General features: G+C 33.2%; 2 protein-coding genes and 1 pseudogene across 2 annotated transcripts in view; 1 reads left to right on the top strand and 2 right to left on the bottom strand.

Moving 5' to 3' along the window:
• Positions 1-15515, top strand: part of LOC131167441 (serine carboxypeptidase-like 45) — a 46107-nt gene extending 30592 nt beyond the window's left edge. The window contains exons 4-13 of the mRNA XM_058126245.1: positions 4903-5065; positions 5597-5713; positions 8223-8318; positions 8580-8672; positions 8837-8916; positions 9028-9201; positions 10275-10447; positions 10648-10740; positions 15147-15264; positions 15366-15515. Coding sequence (XP_057982228.1) covers positions 4903-5065; positions 5597-5713; positions 8223-8318; positions 8580-8672; positions 8837-8916; positions 9028-9201; positions 10275-10447; positions 10648-10740; positions 15147-15264; positions 15366-15515 — 1257 coding nt within the window. The remainder of the gene's footprint in view (positions 1-4902; positions 5066-5596; positions 5714-8222; positions 8319-8579; positions 8673-8836; positions 8917-9027; positions 9202-10274; positions 10448-10647; positions 10741-15146; positions 15265-15365) is intronic.
• On the bottom strand, positions 6503-7069 carry LOC131168176 (large ribosomal subunit protein eL34-like; annotated as a pseudogene).
• Positions 15516-17759: 2244 nt separating the features above from the next.
• LOC131168175 (10 kDa chaperonin, mitochondrial-like) lies at positions 17760-25609 on the bottom strand. The gene is made up of 3 exons (XM_058127444.1): positions 25330-25609; positions 24291-24430; positions 17760-18176 (listed from the first exon to the last, which is right to left on the bottom strand). The coding sequence occupies exons 1-3, from the start codon at positions 25432-25434 to the stop codon at positions 18128-18130; spliced, it is 294 nt and encodes a 97-aa protein (XP_057983427.1). The 5' UTR covers positions 25435-25609; the 3' UTR covers positions 17760-18127.
• Between the last annotated feature and the right edge of the window lie 954 nt (positions 25610-26563).

Here is a 26563-nt window from a genome sequence, read left to right as displayed (position 1 = left end):
ATCCCTAGACTCTCGTGGTGATGTCCAATCATCAATTGGACTTAAAATTCGTAAGAAATTGAGGTAAAATGGGAGATTTAGCTTACCCCAGGAGATACGCCGCCACTCCTACCACCAATCCTCTCCGGTAGAAATAACGGCGAAGAAAAACGGAGTCTAGCGGTATCTTCCGATTTCCAATCAAACAAGTATTCATCGGGAAAAATGAGGAGAGAGGGAGAGAGAGACGGAGGAGCAACGAAGCTTCAGAGGGGGGCGACTCTCTATGCGTTACCTTCTTGAAGGAGATCCTTCATGAAGGTTTATAATAATAATAATAATAATAATTATTATTATTATATATTTTATTAATAAAATAAAATAAATTTTAATTATTATATATTTTCTTTTTTATAAATTTAATTAATTATTATTATTATTATTATTATTTGTGAACAACCCACTAATCTTGTATAGCCATTTTTGGGGTTGTTACAAATGCCACTACACATCTCAAATAGAGTGTTGGTGATTGGATAATTGATTTAGCCTAGAGAAGAGTAGTGTGCCCCTCTGGCAATCAAGACCAGGCTGGGCAGGCCAATCGTACTTACAAACGAGTCAGTTTTGGCTTAGCATGGCAGGTTAGCCATTGCTAGGTAGTCCCGCTTATGGGCCGCACAACCCAATCATGTGGGGGTAATACATGATATTAGCTAGCTATCCATCGAGGGAAAAAATTCAGTATTATATAGTTATAGCAGATGATTTACATCTTATGGAAATTTATTATGATATAGTATGCTTATGTTTAAACGTACAGATTTCCATGATTTATTAGTTACTCATGATTATATATATATATATATATTACAGTTCAATTACTTGCAGTATATATATTTATAACACGCCAGAACTTATGTCACCACACAATGATGATACTCTATCCCACTTACTGAGAGGTGCCTCACTCCAGAATTCAAACATTTCAAGAGATCTAGACAGGCTAGTGAAGCAAGCTCTAAGGTAGAGGAGGTGTTGGTAAAGTCCTAGATTCAGGATAAGTGTTGAGCTGAGAAATGTTTCTTGTATAATTCCTATGACAGTTTATGGTTTTTAGGGATGAACATGTATATTTATGGAGATAGTAGAACTCTGGTATTGTATATGAGGTTCAGGTATTTTAAGTTTTCCGCTGCATAGATAGTATGTATATATGGATAAGTATCCCCGGTACCCACTTTAGGCCCGGGATGACATTGTAGATGTTATTATTGGTATCAGAGTAATTCTATGTTTTTAGCAGTATGGAAAAAAAAACACAAACAAACAAACAAACAAAATTTTTGGGTCGTTACAAATCTTCCTTTGGACCTTTGAGGTTATATATTTGCTTGCCTAGAGGATTTGGTGGTGAGGGAGATTTTTGTCCAATGACATGTCTTCCTAAATTTAAATATTAGGTAATTGAACAAAATGGAAGAATTTTAGTTTTGATTAATTTATCTTAAAGATAGTTTCAAGTTAATTATGTATTGATTATTGGACAAAATCCTCAAATAGTCAGGAGCCTTATATATATATGTAGCTTATCCTCTTTTTGACCAAATACACCCTCTATATGTACATTATATCACCCACTTTAGACCTTAAACAGTATGCGTATTACCTCACAAAGAAAAATTGAAATAGTAAGAACAATGATATTTTATTCAATAGCTGAGCCGTGAACACTACGTGCTTTAGAGAGGATACAAGCAGAGGTATTTATACACTATTACATGATATAGGTAATAATTATAAATCCCATTATTTGAGATAAGATGTGCTATGTTGCCATATATCCTCTTTTTTTAATCAATTGGCTCTGATTTGTTAGCATATATGACCCTTAGACATTGACTTTGGATATTTGATGCTCCTTAGTCTTTATTGTGATAATTTGTCTCGGATCTTTGTCATTTAAATCTGCATTGGACAAATGTGACCGTCGACAGTTTGATGAAAACGTTGACGATTTGATGTAACTGTCGATATGCATTGTTAATATCCTCCTGCAAACTTTACCGGGGTTGGAGGCAAAGTTTGTTGCGAGAAAAATAATGAAGAACGAAGTTTGAGGCTACAGATATGTTCAGCTATTCTTGTGTGATCTTCTTTCCAAAGGTAGTTGATATGTTGATGACTTTTGCATCTGTAATTGAGAAATGATGCCGACGGATCCAATCCATCCTCAAAGAAGACGGTCAAACTTTCACCATGCTAAGATGTAGCATTGAGATGTATGGTTCCATGATGCTATGATATAGCATTGAGATGTATGGATAATACAATGGTAAAAAAGAATATGGATAATACAGTGGCTGGGATTTTTTTATTTTTATTTTTTTTGACATAGTCTTCACAATGGCTCTGATACCATAAAAAAAAAATTGCAGCAGGAAGAACAATGGTATTTTTATTCAATAGTTGAGTCATGAACATTACGTGCTTTAGTGATGATACAAGCAGGGATATTTATGCACTATTACACGATATAGGTAATAATTGTAAATCTCATGATTTGTGATAAGATTTGCTTTATTGCCATATATTCTCTTTTTTTAATCAATAGATTCTGATTTGTTAGCATATATGACCCTCAGACATTGACTTTGGATCTTTGATGCTTCTTAGTTTTTATTGTAATAATTTGTCTTGAATCTTCGTCATTTAAATCTGCAGTGGACAAATGTGACCGTCGATGGTTCATATGTTTGTATATGTTAAATTTGTTGTGAAGTTGTTATTAAGCTTATTAATTTACATGCGTCTTATGCATTTTTTTTTTCACTCAAATTCGAACTTCTCCCTTTCCTATATCTTTACTAAATTTCCTAATTGATGTCTTTGAGAGCTCAAAGTTGGCCTAAATATGTGTAAACACACAAACACACGTGTAGATGCACGTACACATATAAACATATAAGTGCAGGGATTGAGAAAATGAATAATAAATTGATATATTGAGAATTAGGAAGTCTTACTTATAGGAAATATTATATCATGTTAGGTTTGGAATAGGGAACAAAATTATTATAATTCACATGGGATGGTGTTCTTTCAATTTTTTAATTCCTTCTTCAATGTGTTTTTAGGAAACATAGAATTACTGTAAAAGAAAAAAAATGAGATTAATTAAAAATATATGGGAAAATTTTTTAAAACGAAAAAAATAAAAATATAATATATTACATGTAGATGCTTATAGAGGGAGCTTAACCATATGATATTAGATTATGCACAACACACTCAAATAACTCAAATATAGCTTTTCGTTTAATTAAGCATATAGGGCACCATTCATCATGTGTCAATTTAATCGACAAAGATCTAAGAAAATCCAGTTAACACAAAAAAAATTGTAGCCTTTTTTTTCTTGGTAATACACAAATCGAGCTTTTAAATTTTATTATTTTTATATTATACATGTTATATAATATTTATTTTATAAACACAATTAACATTATGTGTATAATATATATATGTATATATATTTTTTAATTTATAATCGAGTTGAGTTTAATCGAGTTGAGCTCAAATTTTATGAGCATGTAGCCGAGTCGAGTTTGATTTTTACAGTTATGAAATCGATCGAGTTTGAGTCGAGTTTCGAATTTAACATTTTCAAGTTTAGTCGAGTTCGATTATTTTACTATGTCGACTCGACTCGACTTGAAGACATCCTTAGCGGTCTTCCATTGTATAGTTTAAACTTGGTTTGAGTTAGCTTAAGTTTTTTGTCTGTCAAAAGTTTTAAGTTCGATTTCAAAAGAGGATAAGAACAATATATGTTGAAAGATGAACTATCTCTTGTTAGTCCAAACCAGAGCCCCTAATAGATTAAAAAAACTAACTATATGCCTTTGCCTATCTTTCTCAAAAACTTTGATGCTTGTAGATCATAAAATGTCACATTAACATTTAGAAATGTCACATTAATTTTCTATTTTCCTTGCTGGGTGACTCCAATGTTGTACAAAAAACAAAAGCATTGATTGGGACGGCTCTCTCTCTTCCTCTCTCTCTCTCTCTTAAAAATAAAAATAGAATAAGGCTCACGTGTTATAAATAATGAATCATCCCTTTATCATTCCCTACTTAAATATTAAGATATTATCTCAAATAGAAAGTTGGTTATCTCGAGACTTGAATCCTAATCCTATAATTCGAGACTTGAATCCTAATCTTATAATTCTGAGAGTTTTAAGTTTACTGCCTGAACCACCCTTGAGGACATAAAATTTTTTTTATTTAAAAATTTTAAAGTTTACAATATCTTTTCCCCCAACTTTAGCTTGGTAGTAATATTTTTCAATAGGGTATGCTTTTGTTTCTTAAAATTTTCAAGTAGCAATTTTACTCATGTATAAAAATACTTCTTTATTTCTATTTAGGAATTATGATTTTTTTAATAAAATAAACTATAGTGTTTAGACGTGTTATTAATTGCTTACTAATAAATTAAAGGAGGCATTCTAGGTAGCACTATTGAGGGTGTAGTCCCTCCCCACCTTTTTTTATAATTAAAGAGAGTTGAGAATTCACACATTCATACGTTGAAATATTTGTTTTCTAAAACTTAATATTACTATTTTTAAGGAATGCTATTAACACTCCATGCCTTCCTCTTCTCCAATATATATATAACTCCTTGTCAGTTGCCAGTCCCATAAACCCATTCTCTCTCTCTCTCTCTCTCTCTCTCTCTCTCTCTCACACACACACACACACACGCACGCACGCACGCACACACGCACGCACGCACACGCACACACACACACACACATACACACCATGCATTCTCTATCATGGAAGATTATAGCTACAATATGTGGAATTCTTATATCCACATGTTTAACCTTGGGATTTGGTGGCAAACAGCAAGATAAAATAGCATATTTGCCAGGACAACCACGAGTCTCCTTCCAACAATATGCCGGATATGTCCAAGTGGATAGTAAACTTAATAGATCTATGTTTTATTACTTCGTTGAAGCAGAAACCAACCCAGCTTCAAAGCCTCTTGTTCTTTGGTTCACTGGAGGTAAAGTCCTTAATTAGTTAGTAATAAGAGGTGCTTGGGTATCCTGATGCTTGGGCCTCAAATTTTGATTCACAGTCGTCTCAGTCCCACCATCTCTGTGAGACCAAAATACTTTTCAGGAAAAGAGATCGAGTTGTTTCTACAATTCGCACTCGTCTGAGTCCCACCATCTCTGTGAGACTAAAATACTTTTCAGGACAAGAGATCGAGTTGTTTCTAAAATTCACACTCGTCTGAGTCCCACCATCTCTGTGAGACCAAAATACTTTTTAGGACAAGAGATCGAGTTGTTTCTATAATTCACACTCGTCTGAGTCCCACCATCTCGGTGAGACCAAAATACTTTTCAGGACAAGAGATCGAGTTGTTTCTATAATTCACACTCGTCTAAGTCCCAACATCTCTGTGAGACCAGAACACTTTTCAGGACATGAGATTGAGTAGTTTCTATAATTAATTATATGAAATTAACGTTAATAGATTATAATGAATTTTGCACTAGTTTGGTTGATGCTTTGCTTGTGTGTGCAGGGCCTCCTTGCTCATCTCTTGGAGTCGGAGCTTTCATGGAAATTGGCCCTTTCAAATTGCAAATTCCGTACTATTATTATCCGATTTTAACAAGAAACGAGTATAGTTGGAATACAGGTTCCCATAAACTAAAATTAACATCTTCATCTTGTTCTTGACTCCTTTGCTGTTTCTTTTTTAAAAAAAAATTCATACAAGTAGATAAGAAATTCATAATAGTAAAAATATTACTGCAACTACATTTCGGTGGCTATGAGTAGACAAATGGGTATATAGTAACGATCTAGTTAGAGCATGTTACAAAGAGAAAACCCCAATACATGGAAACTAGTAGCCTATTTCTAGAAAACTTGAGTAGGATTTACCCTTCATATTATGTGAGTAATAAATACAATCAAAATAAACTAAATTGTTGAGAATTTCACTTATGAGTTTGTCCCCTAGTAAAAAAATAGAGTAGATGATGGCTGGTTATGTAAATAGAATTGATCTTAAGGCACGTGGAATGCCAGTTCGAGGTAGGAGATGATTCCTATTTGAGGAAGAGTTTTGGAGAATTACAAGTGAGATAGAGTTTGTTGGAAATTCCACTTGTGAGAGTTGTTTCACATTAGAAAATTAAGGGAACAATGAGTGACTTAAATGTATGGTTTGATCCACGACCTAATAGCTTAAATTTTTGGATAAAGTTAATACTTGCCCATATATATCAAGCCCACGTGAGGACTCCCCAATGCTAATATTTCTCTTATATTATTTTTACCTTTTATTCCACTTAACCTTCCAATATTGTTTTATTTTTCCTTCGAAGAATGATTTTTTTTTTTTTTTTTAAATCAAAAGGTAATATCAATTTATCAAGTTCTCAATCAACACTAAATCATCAAAGAAGACTGCAATCGATTTCTCAACCAACTGAACAAGCCCATAAGTAGTCTCAAACAAACTAATATGAAAACAATTCTATCAAATCCAGAGAAAGGACTCATCACAACATTCTCCCATATTTCATCATTATCACCCTCATCATAATCTAACACAAAATTTCTTGCATGCATGTGTTATAAGCCCACAAAGCTTTTACTTTCTCCATTCATTTAGCTCTTTGAGGCTTGCTTTTCCTTTGCCTTCTGGATCTTCAAGACCTTTCTAACAATTTTTCGCTCTTCCGCCAAGAAGGCTCGAATGATTCTCTCCCTCACAGCACCTCCAGAGAATACGCCACCATAGGCACGATTCAGCCCTACCGTTCCTGGACAATCTAGACCTCTTATATTCAACAGGTCTCAAATGAGGAATCGCTTTGATTCTCTTTCCAGTAACAGGGCACTTCGGACCACTGGCTCTCTTCTTAGTGCTCTGATACACCAATCTCCCCCCGGGGGTTTTGACAATCCTGTGTTGGTTGGATTTGGTGGCATAGCTATGCCGCTTGCGATACGTGAGCCGCTGCTCCATCTTCAAGAGCCTATACCCTCTGCGTTTTTCCGCCCAGACGAAGAAGATAAGATCGAGGCGAAAGCTTCCCTCTAAGAATGAGTATCGCTATTTTGAGTATCAACATATGTACATATCCATTATTAAAAACTTTTCTCCTCAAAACTCTATTCACCATACACTTTCTTCCAAAAGGTTGATATACTTGCCGCAGTCATCCTTTATGCACTCTTCCAAAGTTAATAGGAGCTGATTTCTTGTATCGCAATCTTTGAATGTTACACATATCCTTTATCCATCTCCAGCAACAAAAGAAATCTTCAACTTTATCCTCAGTCTAGATATTTATGGATGTATATATTTTGTACTCCAATGGTTCTTTGGAACATCTTTAATTTCATTTGTATGCGAGTCAATTTCTTTCTAAGACCTTCTCTATGTTCCTTCATTAAAAAAAAAAAATGGAGAAGCAACAAATTCCTACATATCACCATAAAAGATAAATTCGATAATGAAAATAACCTTGAATTATCTGTCAAAATAGAATTAAGAAAAGAAAGGAACTCCCAAAATAAAGAACATGAATATTGTATTATAACTCATATTTAAACTCCACTTGAACCTATAATAAGTGGAAGGGTTAATCAAACCTCAATGGTGTTTTAATGGGATGGTGCAAGGGGTGATGCCCCTCCTGCACAATACAATATTTTGAGCTAGCTAGGGTGGAGTTATTACATTATTGCATTTCATATCGGATCAATATGCGCAAATGCACTCGCGCGCGCACACACACACATACTTATATACATATACTTGGGCTGAGCGTTAAAACTTTAAAATTGCTTTTGATGATAGAGTAGAGATTGTGTGAAGGCTTTGTGAATGTGGGTAGATTTTAAAACCTCAAACTATTCTCTTCTAGTTTCCTTCTATTTTTTTAATCAATTTATGTCATCTGTCTAAAATTTAATGCTTGTTTCATAACATCTTTTGGTTATATATAAAGAAGTTTTTTTTTAGAAGCAACTATTTTACGCTACTGGTGCATTGGCAACTCTTCTGTTTTAACACCCCTCTATCATGTTCTGTTTACCTTTCCAAATAATCTTAACATATTTCTTCATTGGCAATTTTTATGAGGAATATACAATCATCTATATTTACTATAACTATATTTGTGTTGCAGTAGCAAACATGTTATATGTGGAATCACCAGTTGGAGTTGGATTTTCTTATTCAGTCACCAAGTCTTTCTATTCCTCTGTTACAGACAACATTACAGGTGCAATAGGATTTTCCATGATTTTTTTTTCTTGTTTGTCTTTGCTAACCTAAAATCTATCCTTATTTACTGGAAATTGTTTTGTGTGATAATGTTCTTCAGTTCAAATTTTCCATGTCATTCATATTATTACATGTCAAGATTTATATTGTACTTCTTATGAATGATATACTATAGTATGCACTTAACCTATTGAATTTGGTGCTTTTATTGAGAATTTATTTATATGAAACTAATTATGAGTTTATTTTTGCTATTAAGCACAAGACAACTTTAGTTTCTTGGTCGGTTGGCTTGCCAAATTTTCGGAGTACAAGAGTAATGCTTTGTTTCTTGCTGGAGAGAGCTATGCAGGTATGTTAATAACTTAATTAAGAAAATAGTTAATTATGGTTTCAACTAGCTTTATGTATGTGTGAGTGTGTGTCAGAGATCGAGTTATAGAGAGAAACAATGAGAGGGTGGGAGTGAATTTGAAACTTCTTAATTATATTTATGTGTTTATGTGTGTTGCATAGGTCACTATGTTCCACAACTTGCAGAGCTCATTCTTAATCATCGCTTGCCTAACATGAACGTCAATTTGCAAGGAATAATAGTAAGTTTAGAGAGAAAAAAATTAATTGTTATTTATTTAATTAAGTGTTTAGATGAATGCTAAATTCCCTTGAGCTACTTCATACTTAATTATTGATATTAATTATTGCAGTTGGGGGGTCCACTTTTGGAATTCGAAGCTAGTTTTGATTCTGCAGCGGAGTATTTGTGGGCCCATGGAATTATAACAAGCTCGTCGCTATCACTTTTGAATTCAAATTGTAGCTATTCTCAGTACAGGAGAGAGTATCAAATTCTTCGTGCTATTTCCACAGAGTGCGCTATGGTGATGGCCCAAGTCGGAAGTGAGATAGGAAATTCTATTGATCCTTATAATATCAACCTTCAAAAATGTAACATGTCGACTACCACTACCGTTCCATTAGATATCATCGATCTCCCTTTATCAATACGTCATCAGCAAGCAATACTTTCAACTAGTATTTCAGAACTAAATGCTTACCAGGTCTTTTACTCTTAGATCCTCCACATTATGTGAGTTCATAAACAATAATAAGAAAAAGTTCATGTGCTAGAAAAATTACCTTGTGCTAGAAAAATTATCTTGTGTATGTATGTATATGTTAGCAACTTGATAATTCTTTTCATAATCATACTTATTTTTATTTGATATTCACAACTATACTCATCAATAGATCATATGATTCTTAAAATTTAAGTTTTGAAAGGGTAAAACTCTATAGTACAGATGAATATGTATATTCTATAAGAAAATTTTTATCAACATGCAAAATTTTAAATAAATTTAGTACTAATCTACTACATAACAATGTGTATATAAATATGGAAGCAATTAAATAAATTTGTATACACATATTTCAATAAGTTTTGACATAGTAAGTTGTTAGGTGATAGACACATAAAAGTTATTTCAAAATTGTTAGAAGTATTATTTTCAAAAGTATGTCCTCTCGACAAAACATTACGTATTTGTATTTGGTAAAAATTATACTTAATTATTTGAAAGTTTTGAAAAATGTGGCAGCACATTTGTAATATTCGAAAAAAATTTGTATCGTTCTATATAAATACACATATAGTATATGCTTTATATGCCTTGAATCATTTAATAAGAGTATATGATATGGAGTCCTTTATTAGTGAGAATTATTAGAAATAAATTTGAAAATTGGAAAATGTGGGAGCATAATTATAATATTTGAAAAAAGAAATAGAAAGGGCAAAAGTATATCCCATATCATATTGAAATAAGCCCTTTTGTTTTATTTATTATCTTTTTAATCTCATAAAAGGGGACTGTGAACCTTCTTCATTTATGGGATTAACATTTTCTCCCTTGAGGTATGTTGTTTTAATTAATTGTTGATCATTGATTAGCCTTGTTTCTTAATTTCACATGATTTGATTAATATTGTGGACTTACAGCAACCCAAACAATCAGTAGATGTATGCATAGTAGATAAGATATTCAGGTATTTAAATAGGAAAGATGTGCAGAAGGCCCTCCATGCACAACTTGTTGGAGTCAACTATTGGAATATATGCAGCAGGTAAGTATTCTATACAATGCTATTGAATTAGAAGAGAAAAGATGACAAACACTTATGAAAAAAAATTATACTTTATTTCTCATGTTCTGATATTTTGGTTTAATAGTTTGCTCTCAATATTATTGTGACATTTTGGTTTCATGGTAAGAAGAAAAAAAAAACTAACTCATATATTGTTTGTCTTCCCCTCATGATAACAGTGTTGTGCATTATGAATATAAGGATTTTGAGATACCAACACTTGACCTTGTGGGAACACTTTTAAAGAATGACATCAAAGTGTTGATTTACAGGTATTCTCTCTCATTAATCCCTTCTTTCAAATTTTTGATATTATTTTTCAATTTATTGTATTTTTAGTCTTAGTTGGGAGTTTCAATATTTTATTATTCTATATTGTCATAGTGTTATACTGAATGCTTGAGACTTCTATGTTAAAGGTATCGGGTTTGAATTTTGAGAAGTATAAGGGGATATAGGATGCAAAGTGGGCTACCTTCTAGCTAGAGTGTGCTTTACTAGGGGGGAAAATCCTTACCTAGCCTCTCAACTCTATATAATGTCATCGCAATTTCATACCACATTTTTAAGTTTTGGCTAGCATGAGAAACCTATATGCCAATAGGTCAAGGGTTTGTTTTTTGTAAACGTTAAGCTTCATATAATCCAAACGGGATAATATACAAATACGGACTCCAAAGCTTTACAGCAGCACTACTCTACACTGTATCTTCTAATCTCAATAATAACCTTGCTAATCAAACTATCTAGTCCTTTATTGTATCTCCTAAAAAGTACATCATTCCTAAGTTTTCACACAAAATATATAGTGGTTGCCCATATATATTTTTATTTGACCTTCTTCCTCAAGCAACCATGCATCACATCAATCCATTTCAAGGTATCCTCCCATTTATGGCTTCTGATATTAGTGATGAAGCCAACCAAAGAGTTCTCCCAAATTGGCCTCCCAACCTTACATTCAAAGGATAGATGATTTCCAAGGTAACGAGTGCATAAGAAACCAGAACATCAAATTCGTACTTGGGTGGTGGCCTGACTGTGCATCTAGGCCTATCTCTAGCTATACTGCGTTGTTACTGGTTCCTTGAGCTAGAACTACATTGTCATCTTCACCTTGAGTCTCTAACTCCACCTACAACACATGTTCATCACTGCTGTAGTTTTCAGGTACTTGTTTCTCTTCTTCTTCCTGAGTACGCTGCAATGACTTTCTCATCGAAAACCACATCTCTACTGATCACCACTTTGTTTGCCTTCAGATCCCATAGCTTGAACCCTTTTTACCATTTTATGATACCCCATAAAAATGCACTGTCTAGACTTTACCTCAAACTTTGAACTCTCCTCACTAGAAATGTGCATATAGGTTAGACATCCAAATACTCTTAAACCAGAGTAGTCTACCACACTGTCTGCCCACACCTCCTCTGCAACTTTTCATGTAGTACTACCCTTGGTGATCTGTTAATCAGAATCATGTCATATTTACTGCCTCTACCCAAAAATTCTTCGCAAGCCCTGTATTCAACCTGAGACACCGAGCTGTTTCAGTTCTAGTTTGGTTCATCCTTTCCACCACATCATTCTATTGTGGTGTCTTGTGTACTAAGAAATGTCTGCTAATACCATGCTGCTCACACAACTCCTTGAACCTCGAATTAGTGTACTTAGTACCATTGTCTGACCTGAGGCATTTGATCTTTCTCCCAGTTGGTCTGGTTTTCCACTTCAACTTTCCACAATTTGAACTTTGCAAACGTCTCTGACTTGTGTCACATGAAGTACACCCAAACCTTTTGTGAGTAATAATCAATGCAACTCAAGGACATATGTCCTCCCCGTGATGCTACTCATACCAACCCCCAAACATTTGAATGAATGTAGTCAAGGATTCTCTCTGTCTTGTGCATGGCTACCATGAACTGCACCCTATTATGTTTCCCAAGCACATAATACTTGCAAAAATATAGTTTGCATGATTTGACCTCCTTCAAAATATTTCTCTTATGAAGCTCCTTCATTCCATGCTTATCCATATGCCCAAACTGCATATGCTACAAGACAGTACTATTCAACTCATAATCTGCAGCTGCAACTCTACCTACAATTGTGGTACCTAGCAGTATACAAATAATCTTGGTAACTTCTACCCCTTCATCACAGTCAGAACACCCTTACTCACCTTCATTATCCCACTTATAGTCTTGTAACTAAACTTGTTACAGTCTAAAGTATCCAATGAAATCAAATTCTTCATTAACTCATGTATATGCTTAACATCACATAACGTTCTCACAACACCATCAAACATATTGATTCTGATATTCCCTATTCCGACAATTTTACATGAAGCATCATTTCTAATCAATACAAAACTAGAATTTACCAACCTGTAAGTGGTGAACCATTCTTTGTTTGGTGTCATGTGATAGGAGCATGCCGAATCTAAAATCCAAGAATCCATTAGACGATCTGAATCCAATGAAACTGAAAATATATCACCATCACCGCTCTCCAAGTCTCATTCTTCTACTACATTTGCCGATTTTGATGAACCTTCTTTATTTTCTGCATTCCCCTTCTTCCTCTCTAGACAATCCGATTTTATTTGCCCCTTTTCCTGCACTTATAAATACCGTACATCCTTCCTTTTCCTGAAATTGGAGCGATCCTTATTGTTACTCGATATGCTCCTGAACTTGCTTCTCCCACGATCTTGGTTACCCTTCACCATAAGCCTTTCACCCTAGGAATTCTCATCACTGGCTTTCTTTCTCTAATGAAAACCCAACAGAGCACTCGTGATATCCTCCAACTCCAGAGTTTCTTTTCCCCATGTCAGCGTCGTAACCAGATTTTCATATATAGGAGATGTAGGTAGGGAATTTAGTTGCATCAATGCCTCATCTTCATCTTCAAACTTTACATCAACCTGCTTCAAATCACAAACGATATAATTGAATACGTTGATGTGTTGATTCAAATCTGAACCCTTTGCCATCTTAAGCACATAAAGCTTCTACTTAAGATAGACTTCATTCTTCAATGACTTGGATATATACTAGCTCTCTAGTTTTAGCCAAACTACTGCTAATGATTCCTCATCCATGACGTGATACATCACATCATCATCTAGACAAAGCTTGATATTTGCTACAGCCTTTGCTTCCAATTCCTTCCAACTCATGTCGTTCATGTCTTCCGGCTGCCTTCCATCTAATGCCTTCACTATACCCTGCTGTCAAACTTGACAATATTAAACTTTGCAGAAGAAATCCCAACCATTGTAACCAAAAGCTTTGATACCAATTTGTTGTGCAAAATGAATGTGTAGTCAAACAATCTAATTGGTTGTGCAATGTAGCAACCATTGATGAATAATGCCGAAACACAATCACACACAGATAATAAGGAAAGCAATTAATCGCATGACACAAGAATTTATGTGGTTCGGTAATGTGCCTACGTCCACGGGAGCAAGCGGCTAATTTTCACTATCCATCATCAAACCAGGGTTACAATATATGCTAATCCTATATGTACAAAGGACTTAAGAAGTTCCTAAAATACTCGTATATCAATCACTAGAGGTTACGCCTCTGAATCCCCAATCTATTGATCTTCCCAATTCAAAATTTGAAAACTACGCCAAACAAAACCGTCAACAGTTTCTTCCCAAGGTTAAACTATCGATCGATGTAACCGTCAACTGTTTCTTCCTGTAGCCCAATTTCCTTGTTTTTTTCACCATGATTTCCTTATGCATGTGTTCTACTTAATATGAACCACATACTCCAACAATAAATTTGCCCCACCTATGACATACTGGTCATGGGAAGAAGTTGTTCTTAAAACAAGAATATGCAGGAGCAAATGGGCACTTATTTTGCCTTTGTAGCATCTTTATTTGTCTGTGATCATTACACGATGAATAAATGAAGGTTAAGGATACTACCTTATTATAAACTTCTCTAATCTATATTAGTGCTCATTTAATTTGTTTTTATAAAAAAATTCCCAATTTTCCACATATTTCTTGATTTTTTTTGAAAATTTTTCTCCTTTATCATACTCCTAAGTCTAGAAATAGAGTTTACAACAATGGCAACAAGTAGTACTATGTTGTTTTGGGTATGGTTATTGCAAGAAGTAATGAAACAAGACAATTGCTTACAACAAATAGGCTCTTCAAATTGATGCAAAGTGTCTACCATCCTTAACGTCAATATAATCAAACTCTAGCGTTTTTTATACTTTGCCCAAACTCCACTATTGGTCCACTTTTAAGATGTACTCTTTTAGTTTCCTCATTGGTGATTCTCTTTTTCCAACTTTGTGTAGTTAATTGGATCTTATGATGGTTTTCTTTTAATTCCCTTGCAAATGACTAGATCATATAAATGGTTTTCATTCTTTAAATTCAATGCATTTGATTACATCACCATTGATGATGATTCTCTTTCTTCTAACCTCATATAGTTAACTGAATCCTACTAATATATATGTATTTTTTTTCAATTCCCCCATAGTTGGTTGGATTACACAGGCGATTTTCATTCCTTTAAATTTAGTACATTTAATAGAACTCCACAATTTTTTATTTTCTCTTTCAATCTTATATATGAAGTCTTAATAAGTTCTAGCTAATATAAGATAATAATAATTATGTATGCAGTGGGGATCAAGATGCTGTAATCCCACTGCTTGGGACTCGTAGCCTTGTTGAGAAATTAGCAAACGAGTTGGGGCTAGAGATAACGGTACCTTACAGAAATTGGTTCAATGGAGATCAGGTAATGTTACATGTGCTATAAATTAAGTAGTCAAGATAAATCACTTAAATGATTTTGCAAATTATTTTATACGCTTATATAACTTGTTTTCTTTCTTTTAGGTTGGTGGATGGATACAAGTCTACGATAGTAGACTCTTTTTTGCTACAGTCAGGGAAGAATCCCATTTTACTGCACGTTCCCAACCAGAGAGATCGCTGGTGCTGTTTGCAGCATTCATAGAAGGCAAACCACCTCCAGATTATCACTAAGCAAAAATTGTTTGTTATGTGCTATTTCTATTAATAAGAATTGGAAACCACTTGATTATGTTAAACAATACCAAGAGTTTTATACACACACACACACACACACATATATATATATATATATATATATGGGAAAGGGAAAGCAATATCTAATACAATGTGTACTTCTCAACAACATATAGAGAGGGGATGAAACAAGTACACAATTCTTTAAGTATATTTTCTTGTATCCTTAGTAAATAATATGTAAGAGATTTTGGAATTTGTTTCTCATAATACTTATGGGACTTTTGGGAATTGGTAGAGAAAGAGTTACAAGGTCTCCAGTTCGCGCCAATTTAGAGAAAGTAATCAGGTGACAGATTTCTTGACTCGTCAAGGTGAGGGGGCAACACGAGGAGATATTTTATAAATGATTTGTTGTCCAGTAAAATGAGATGTCTCATTCATATGGATAAGATAAGTATTCCAAACATTTGTCTCTACTTTTCATATATTGGTTTTCCCTGTATTTCCTTTAGTATATGTTTGCAGGTAATTGACATCATTTTGTAGGTAATTTGTTTATGTTGGTTTGGTTTGGTTCTTATTAGAGAAATAAACACTTTCCATTGAAGAGAAATATACACTTTCCATTTTTAAATTCTCTTATGTATATATATACCTTTGTAATCTTTGTAATTGGTGTAAATCAATAGAGAAAAATTATTAATTTTGATTACATATAGGCATGTTTAGATTGTTTTAGTTGGATAATGGTTACTGATTTTTTTAGCATTGGTTTTGATAGTTTAATTATAAATCTCATGTCTTTTACTTGTAATAACGGTATTCCTCCGTCATAAGTGATGGCTATCAATAAAATTGGGATTTTCGTTATATATATACACACACATATATAAGTATAAGAGGATGACAACAAAGGGCTCATTTGGTATTACCATCAAAAGTTCAAAAAAGGAAAATCACAAATGAAAATTGAAACTAAGAACAAAAAATAAAAATTAAAAATAAACAACCTATTTGATTTTATGTTTCTAGAACTAAAGCGAATGAAAAACTTGATTCAATATATGCTCATTTTTGTCTTTGAACAAAATAACAGTTAAAAATGTAATCATAATAATAATAGAGATTAAAATTTATATAATAAGATATAAATTATTATAATTATTTTACGTAATCATTATGTTGCAAATTTTAAAAAATAATTTTATTGTACATGATAATTTAAAAAAATAGTGAAAATATTTTGTAAATAGCCTTTTTTAAAAAAATTTTATGGACATTTTCATTTTAATTATAATTTACATTTATATGGTCATTTTATTTTAATTTCAACAAAAAAAAAGTAAATATAAATTATATAAGAAATAAAAATTATGGATATTAAATATTTCGGCAATAAGTTGCTAAAATAATTGAAAATTTATGAAAATTTTAAACCTCAATATATATATATATATATATATATATATATATATCTTTCTACCAAATCTCAAAGATGGATAAAGTCTTTTTTCCTTCAAATGTTCTTGATAAGACTCAGCATGCATGAATTATTGAAAGAGTGATATATAAGTATTATAGGTAGAGTGATACATAAGTATTATGTGGTATGTAAAATATAAAATGGCCTTACCATAGTACAACCAATACACAATCTTACATTCGTAAGGAAAAATAAATTTTTCCAAGCATCAATGAGTCGCAGAATATGATGGCACAAATTTTTATTAAAAAAATAGATGCTTGCACATTTTATAAGTATCCAAGGTGGTCAAATTTACAAGTATCCAAAAGAAGGTTCCCTCAAAAGTTCCAAAATATTATTTCAATAATTAAAATTATTAATGGATCAAATCAAATCAAATAGTATCGGTTGTAGGAATGCAGACATATCAAATCACACAAGAGTAGCTCCGGTTAGTTCAACTTGCTAGAAGCTCATTCAAGCTTGATCAAACAAATGAGTAGCCTCAAAAACATTTCAATAGCTCAACTCCATAAGAACTTGTCCAACTTGTTTATTTGCATAAATCGACAAGTATGAAGCAAACATATTCAAACTCAAAGCTCGAGTCCAGCTTGAGCTCGATCACTCAAAACATAGTTAAAACTTTAATAATTTACAACCCTAATTGGACTAGACTAGTTATAATAATTGTCATGTCCCATGTTTATATAACCATCTATAAAAGATGACTAATCATTCAAAAGACCAAGACATCCTAAATAAAAATAACATCACAACGAAAACAGGTCAGTCTAATTTATTTGGTTGCCATCTTAGCCACCATCTTGGCCATTACTGATCCTGCCACAAAGACAAATGCACCCTAGAAGAATGTCCCCTCAATTTATACACAACGTTGTGCAGCCACATGATACCGTACTTTAAAAAACTGAGGAGCTTTCAATGTTAAATTTAAACTCCATGGGGCTTGTTTGCCTCCAAAAAAAAGAAAAAAGAAAACTACAGATGCATTTCATCTCATTTCAAAACAGAGACCAAAATGGAACTGTTTGACAGCAACAGAAAGGTCTAATGGAGCTGCTTAACTGCTGACTACAGATTGGCTGCTCTTGAACACATTGAGAGGTGACATGGGGCATCAATCATGCAGAGTTCCTAATATATCCTCATCCCGGTACAGGTGATACCTGTCATGAGTTCCAAAAAAGTACATAAATAAATATTTATATTTGCATTTCATGATACGTATGCAGACCCTTGGGCATACCTTAGATTATTAACCATCATGAAAACCAAATGGCAGATTCAACAAAGAATAAACAGCCAAAGAACATTCAAATGCTGGAAGCTTGAGAAACTAAGACCAATTCAGAAAAAAAAAAAAAACACACACACACACACACACACATACACACGGGCGCACATGTGCACTATAATTGAAAATAAAAATACTTAGCTTACAATGACCTTTCCATCCTTGGGCTCATGGTTTTGACCCCTCTTTAACTAAACTCTTCAACCACTCAAACATCCGTCCATATGAAACGTAAAAGCAAAAAATTTAACCACCTGCGCACAAGGCTCCTCCCAAATTGTGCTCTTCCCAAAATGGGCTCTCCACGTTATATGCAATCTTGCCTCCACACAAAAGATTATGTTCAATAACTTGAACCACCTTTACAATGGCATCAATTACCATTTAGTTGAGCATCTTCAAATCTTCTTCTTAGCTCTTTATTCTTAGGTAAATTTTTAAGAGAATAAAACTCTCTCTCTCTCTCTCTCTCTCTCTCTCTCTCTCTACTACCTTATAAAATTCATTTGACTTATAATAATAATAATAATAATAAAAGATGGTTTTAGAAATTTTATAAATAATAGGGAAAGTTATGAGAAAACAAAACCAGTTAAATATTTATTATTTTTGCTCCTGTATTTAAATAGATGGTTACAATACATTTTTGGCATCTTACACACACACACACACAAAAGTACACACACATATATATCACATGCTCAACCACAAGTTCAACCCACCAATCCAAACCAATATGAAAGGCTTGGTGGCTCCATTGGATCGATCACCGGGGGTTTAAAAACCTAGATCCGTTACCCATTTGATAATTTTATCCCAGCTATGTGGAATGGAAAGTTGAGTGTAACTCCTATAGAAGATAAGATAAGGGAGGATGACTCAGATGGTATGGACACTTGCAACGTAGGCTACATAGTGCGCCAATGAGAAAGAGTGAGTTAGTTACTATGGGAGGCAATAGAAGGGGTAGGGGTAGACCTAAAATAACTTAAAAAGAGATAGTGAGTAATGATTTAATATCCCTAAATCTGTCAAAAGAATGATTCATGATTGCATAAATTGGCGGAAAAAGATTCATACAGCCAACCCCACCTAGTGGGACTTAAGGTTTGGTTTTGTTGTTGTTGTTGTTGTTTGTGGAATGGGAAGTGTGCTCATATATCATATACCCTTCATACATATATCACAGCCAAACATGGGATAAGATGAGATACAAGAACATATTCTAGCCTACTTTCTGTCGTCCAATCAATGAATGAGGCCAAAAAGAAAGTTCTAGTCAAGCATGAACTTAAAATTTTGGGCACCATTTGGTTGTAGGATCCAAGAACTTGTATCCGAAACCTTGTTTTTGAAAATGAAATAAATAAGTTGTAGTACAAATATTTTGTGTTCAAAAACGCATTTGGATGATTAAATTTGAATTTAGTTTTCTAAAAATGAAAATAGAGAATATATTTAGGAGTTGATAGAAGTGGGTTGTGGCAGCCAATGACAAGGGCGACTGGCAGTTGGCAGCAGTGGCCAATAGTGATTGGAGACCATGGGTGGTAGCGGTTGGCAGAGGGGGCAGCTGGGGGCAATGAGGGTGAGTAGAGGTGGCTGAAAATTGCGACAGCAGGTAGTAAGCATGGTATTAAATAACAGCCACGACTGTCACATAATAGTTTTTTGGGTTCCCGATACCATTACACACTAGGAAGAAAAATCACGGTCGTAGCAGCCGTTACAAACCACAACCATTACATAAAGGCCATTACGACCATTACATAACTGCTACGGGACTGTTACACCCAAAAAAATTATTTTATTTTTTACTTTTCTTCTCACTCCCCCCCCCCCCCCAAAAAAAAAAAAAATCATTCTCTATATAATATGTGGTGAGAAGGGAAAAAGATTGTGAGGATGATAATGATACAAAATATACTATTTTTTAAAATACTCACAAAAGATGCATTAATTAACAATTTGAGAATATTAACTTGTTAGGAAAATATTTTATTTTTATAATATTAGAAATTTGATATTCATGTTCTATATTTTTCAACTTCAACTTTCTTTCTTTTCTAGTTATTGTATATTTGTATTATTCATATGCCTTATGTGTCTAATAGATTAATGGAACTTATAATGTATTTTTGTTTTATTAATTAAGTTCACACACATAAGAATTTATCACGCATAAGAACAATGAGTATAATACACACACACACACACACGTAATTTTTCTGTCAATGGTCGTTTAAAATAAATGTAAACTTCTTGTGCTTACCAAACAACTTAGTTGAACTAAAGGATCCAAAATATACTAAAACTCTTTCTGAGAAGGGTTAAAAGCTTAAAACATGGAAATACACTAATATGCACAAGGTTGTGTGTGCATGAAAAAAATTCACAACCCTACACCCGCTTCTCATTATATAACATCTGCTACTCCTGCTTCTTGTTACAACTGTTACCATTAGGTTACACTACCCACTACCGTGATTTAAAACCATGGTAGTAAGTGGCAGCAGGCAGTAGTGGTGGTTGACAACAATGGATGGTGATGGTGGGCAGTGGTTTGCAGCAATGTAAGGTGGTGATTGGGGGTGAGGGGTGGTAGCAAGTGGAGGTGAGCAGTGGTAAGTTGTGGTTGGTGGCAGTTAGTGGCGACCAATGGTGATTGGCAGCAATGGCGACAGTGGTAGCAATGGCAGCAGTGCATGACGGTGGTCAGCAGTGATGGGAAAAGGTGAAATAGGATAAGAAAGGGTAGGGAGTTTTGGATTGTATCCAGATTCTCCAAAAAAAATGTCATTTTGTAGGATCCTAAAAAGGGGGTTCTTGAGGATATAAGCCTGGAAACAGTTTTGTAAAAACAACTAAACAAACACATTTTTTCTTTGTATTTGCTATATCCCTTGTTTTCAAATATAGGGAACTGTATCCTAAAACTGAATCAAACAAGCCCTTAGTTTTTTAAACCTGACTTCATTTTAGAATGTTTTTTAAGCATACACTAGCTCTCTGCAAGCATAGCTTGATCCCAGAAGACATCAATGATTGAAAGTTGCAATATTTTTCATACTTCAAACATCGATAAAATATATAAAGCTCATACCACACATACTACATGGCAAAACAAAAATCTTCCATTTGACATCAAGATGAACAAGTTGCATTAATTCTATAACAAATTAGAATTACTACCAAAGCTGACGTGTAGAGAATTAGAAGCCCAGAGTTTTTCCCTTAATTGCTACTGCTTTCGTTCCAATTACCTAATCAAATAGGATACTAGTTCTTTCAGAATCTTGTAAATAGAAATTTGCTTACCAGATCCAGGCAGACCCCTTAATACAAAGTAAGCACACTGCACCAAAGGAGTCTAATCACAAGACTTCTATTTTACATGAGTATTGGGGCATGCACTTCATGCATTTCATTTTATTTTTCACATTATATATGTATATATATATATATACACATACATATTTTTAAAAAAATTACACTGTTTACAGGGACATACACATGCCAAATTGCTGACATAACTCAAAGAATCAGGTGTTTCACATAACAAAACTGATATAGAGAAGAGGAGCCCGTGTTTTATAACTTTTAATGGTGCAGTTCTCAGTGTGTGACTCCATGAATGAATCTCATTATCATAACTTTTTTAATTGAACAAATGTATTCTCATAAACGTGGAGGGCAAAAACAACAACAACAAAACCAAGTCTTAGTCCCACTAGGCGGGGTCGGCTATATAAATCTTTTTTCGCCAATTTATGCGATCATGAACTATTTCTTTTGATAGATTCAAGGATATTAAATACTTACTCATTATCTTCTCCCAAGTTGTTTTAGGTCTACCCCTACCCCTTCTATTACCCCCTACAGTAACTAAGTCACTCTTCCTCATAGGTGCACTATGTGGCCTACATTTTAAGTGTTCATACCATCTGAGTCGTCCCTCCCTTATCTTATCTTCTATAGGAGCTACACCTTACTTACCACGAATATGTTCATTCCTTAATTTATCTTTTAATGTTATACCACTCATCCATCTAAGCATTCTCATCTCGGAAACTTTTACTTTTTGGATATTATGTTTCTTCGTCGCCCAACATTCCGTTCCATATAACATAACTGGTCTAATAGCTATCCTATAAAACTTTCCTTTCAATTTTAAGGGTATTCTACGATCGCAAAGCACACTTGAAACACTTCTCCATTTTACCTAACCTGCTTTAACTCTATGCATTACATCATCTTCAATTTCTCCTTCAGGGTGCATAATAGATCCAACGTATCGAAATCTATAAGTGCTATTTATTTCTTTATCATCAAGTTTAACTTTGTCTCCAATATTCCTCCTATCATTACTAAAATTACATTTCATATATTCTGTCTTATTTATACTAATCCTAAAGCCTCTAGATTCCAAAACTTCTCTCCATAATTCTAACCCAACCTCTACTCCGTCCCTAGTTTCGTCAGTTAATACAATATCATCTGCAAACAACATACATCATGAAACCTCTTTTTGAATACTTTTAGTCAATTGGTCCATCACTAGAGCAAAACGATAAGGACTCAAAGCCAATCCGTGATGTACACCTATGGTGATTGGAAATTCTCTAGTTTCTCCATTACACTAGTCCTTACTCCATTGTACATATCCTTAATGGCATCAGTATACCTACTACATACACCCTTTTTTTCTAAAACCCACCATAGAACTTCCCTAGGTATCCTATCATATACTTCCTCAAGGTCAATAAATATCATATGCAAGTCTCTCTTCTTTTCCCTAAACTTTTCCATTAATCTTCTTAAAAGATAAATAGCTTCTGTGGTAGATCTCCCAGGCATAAAACCAAATTGATTTTCTGAGACCTTCGTTTCTAACCTTAATCTTTGTTCAACTACCATTTCCCATAATTTTATCGTATGACTCATAAGTTTAATTCCACGATAGTTATTACAATTTTGAATATCTCCTTTATTTTTGTATGTAGGTATTAAAGTACTTTCCCTCCATTCATCTGGTATTTTCTTAATTTTTACAATTGTATTAAATAAATTAGTTAACCATATAATTCCGTTATCATCTAAGCATTTCCAAACTTCAATTGGGATGTTATCTGGTCCCATAACTTTCCCATTTTTCATCTTTTTTAGTGCAAACTTAACTTCGTTAACTCTAATTTTGCGAATAAATTTCATAATTTTTAGTCTTTTCTCATTTGACAATTCTAAGTTTAAGCCTTCTATTTAGTTTTCATTAAACAACTTACTAAAATAACTTCGTCATTTTTCTTTAATGTCTTCGTCCTTAACCAAGACATTATCATCCTCACTTTTTATATATTTTACATTTTGTAAGTCCTTACTCTTCCTTTCTCTAACTTTAACAAGTTTAAATATATCTCTTTCCTTTCTTTTGTACCTAATCTATCATACAAATTATTAAATGATTTATATTCAGCTTCACTAACAGTCTTTTTGCATCTTTTCTTGCCTCCTTATATTTTTCAAAGTTATCTCTATTTCTACATTTTTGTCAAGTTTTATACCAAATTCTTTTTGTCTTCATAATTTTTTGTACATTTTTATCCCACTACCAACTCTATTTGTTATTCAAGAATCTTTCCCTTGATTCACCTAAAATCATTTTTGCTATCTTTTTAATAGAGCTAGCTAATCTATTCTAAAGAGTATTTGTATCTATCCCATCCTCTATGGTCCAATCCCCATCTTTGATCATTTTATCTTTAAATTTTATTATATTTTCTCCTTTTAGGTTCCACCATTTAGTTCTCTTATACTGGTTTAATTTATCCTTTTTTTTCTATTTTTTAATACATATATCTAACACTAAGATTCTATGTTGTGTGGTTAGGCTTTCACTTGGAATAACTTTACAATCCTAACAAAAAAGAAATACGAAAATAAAATGGGAAGAAAAAAGCCAAAAGAAATAGATGCAAGGTATACTCACTTTTTGTCACCAAGTTTTACTTCAGTTCCTCCATACTCAGGCAACAAAACAGTGTCCCCTTCCTTCACACTAACAGGGATGTGCTTTCCTTCATTGTCACGAAACCCAGGACCCACAGAAACAACTTTTCCAGAGCTCAACTAAATCATAAGCACAGAAAGATTTTATTTTATTTCATCGAATTCAAACCAGCAAATTGGAAGAGCTCAACATCAAATAAACAACTGCAGAGAGGATACTAGATGGAGAAAAATACAGAACAACTAATACCATTTGATTGCAAAGAAAATATAGTAAAATTAGAAGGACCTGAGTTTTGAATTTTAGATTTACATTGTTGAGATCCAAAACAATTAACTTACACCTCTACTGAGCTCCATTTTAATTATATGGCTTGCTTTTGTAGACTCAAATTTGTTCCATTGAGGAAACATGGTCCGCTCTGTCAATGCCAGTGCGCAACCAGAGGAATAATGTCTTACGATCACAATCAACATGCGTTTACGATTAGAAAACTAACATTGCCATGATATTCTAGAAATTAACTGAAGTGAAACCTTAAAAATGCAAATCAATGATAATCGAAATTGATCTTCGAACTAAAACAGGACACAGAATTTGAGATTAAAAATCAAGTTCTCAACATAAAGCACCCCGCCAAATAAATAGAAAGCCATGACAGTACGCAAGAAAATACCCCATGTTAAGAAGACCCAGAAACAGAAAACATTTGCCCTTCGCTTGGATTCTCCGAAAAGAGGGGGCGGAAAGCAATTTACTTTAGGACATTCACTAAAGACCCGAGGTAACACAAATAGACCTAGATAACCATTTCGCTCAGCAGAAGCGAGTTTCCATTTTCTTCGGAGCCGGAAGATTGAAACTTTATTTCCTTCTTTCTTCCTCACTTTTCTCGGCAACCAAGCACAAAGCCATAAACGAAAAGAAAATTAAACAATGGGATAAAAGGAAGTACTAAACATCATCATATAAAATAAGCAGAGAGTGGAAATAATTTGGGCGTTCGGGAAATTCAAACCTTGGTGGTCTTCTCAGGGAGTAAAATTCCGGCATGGGTTTTGGACGGCGGAACGATTTTCTCCACCAAAATACGATTCAAGGATGGGATCAAGCGCTTCGCCATGAGAAACAATGGAAATTCAGCAACAGCCTTGAGTCAGCAGCTAGCGCTCTGACTTTGGGCCTCCGGCGTTTGCTAGTAGGGTTTTAGAAGGGTTTCTGGGACGAGATCGCTTCAAATTACATAAATGCCCTTAATAATATGTGCCGTAAGACTGAATGTTTCCCGAGAAAATAGTGCCTTAAAAGTTTTTCCGGAAAGTTCTTTTATTTTGTCTCCACTTAGACCCCGAGTTTTTTTGAAAGGTAATATATCAAAATATATATTTTATATAATTTATTCATATTAATACACTAGAATTTGACCATTTCACATTTCTAACTTTTTTAAAAATCTAAATTTTTAATAATAAGTTATGTTTGAATGAATTCATTCTTACTAATTGTCATACTTAAATCGAGTGAATTGTATGTAAAATTAGTTGTATGTGTGCTAATTTTTCATTTAAAAATTAGTAGTTTATTTGTGTATACTATATATTTAATTGTGTACTTCGACAAAGACTGTTATAATTTCTATGTCCCAAAAATACAATATATATATATATATATATATATATTAAAAAAAAATTTATGATGCCTCAATAGTTCATTTAGCCAAAATAAACTAGAAGTTAAAAAATTATATTTTAATGCACGGCTCTTGCAAAAGCGACTAATAAAAGTCATTTAAAGTGATAATGTGAATTTAAAATATAATTAAGATAAAAAAATATTCATAAATTTTCTAAAAATATGGAAATTACTAATAATAATAAAAATAAAAGTCATTTAAAATATTTTTTATATTTTTTTATTTTTCATGACAATAAAATTGTTCTTATAGCACTAAATAATGAATTTTAAAACATAATAATTGCGTAAATTAATTATAGTTATTTTTATTTCTTTTATAGTGTTTTTTGAATTATTTTTATTTTTAGTGATTTAATTATACCTTATAATGATTAAAAAATAAAATGGGCATTTGTCCAATCAAGTTTTTAATTTATTTTAGTTCTATAAATATTAACTAAATAGGTTACTCTTTTCACTCTTTTATTTTTATTTTTGATTTAATTTTCATCTCTAATTTTTATTTTCTTAATTTTTGACAATGATGCTAAGCGACTCTAAATTTTAATTAAAAATTA

Source organism: Malania oleifera, chromosome 11, assembly GCF_029873635.1.
Source record: "Malania oleifera isolate guangnan ecotype guangnan chromosome 11, ASM2987363v1, whole genome shotgun sequence".
Classification (NCBI taxonomy): Eukaryota; Viridiplantae; Streptophyta; class Magnoliopsida; order Santalales; family Ximeniaceae; genus Malania; species Malania oleifera.
This window is presented reverse-complemented; position numbering and strand designations above follow the sequence as displayed.

Excerpts from the sequence above, each read along its gene's own strand:
- LOC131168175 (XM_058127444.1), bottom strand. The coding sequence starts at position 25,434 with ATGGCGAAGCGCTTGATCCCATCCTTGAATCGTATTTTGGTGGAGAAA. Across the intron at positions 24,431-25,329 it reads TCCCTGAGAAGACCACCAAG|TTGAGCTCTGGAAAAGTTGT; the intron begins GTTTGAATTTCC and ends CTTATGATTTAG. Across the intron at positions 18,177-24,290 it reads GTAAAACTTGGTGACAAAAA|GTATCACCTGTACCGGGATG; the intron begins GTGAGTATACCT and ends AACTCATGACAG.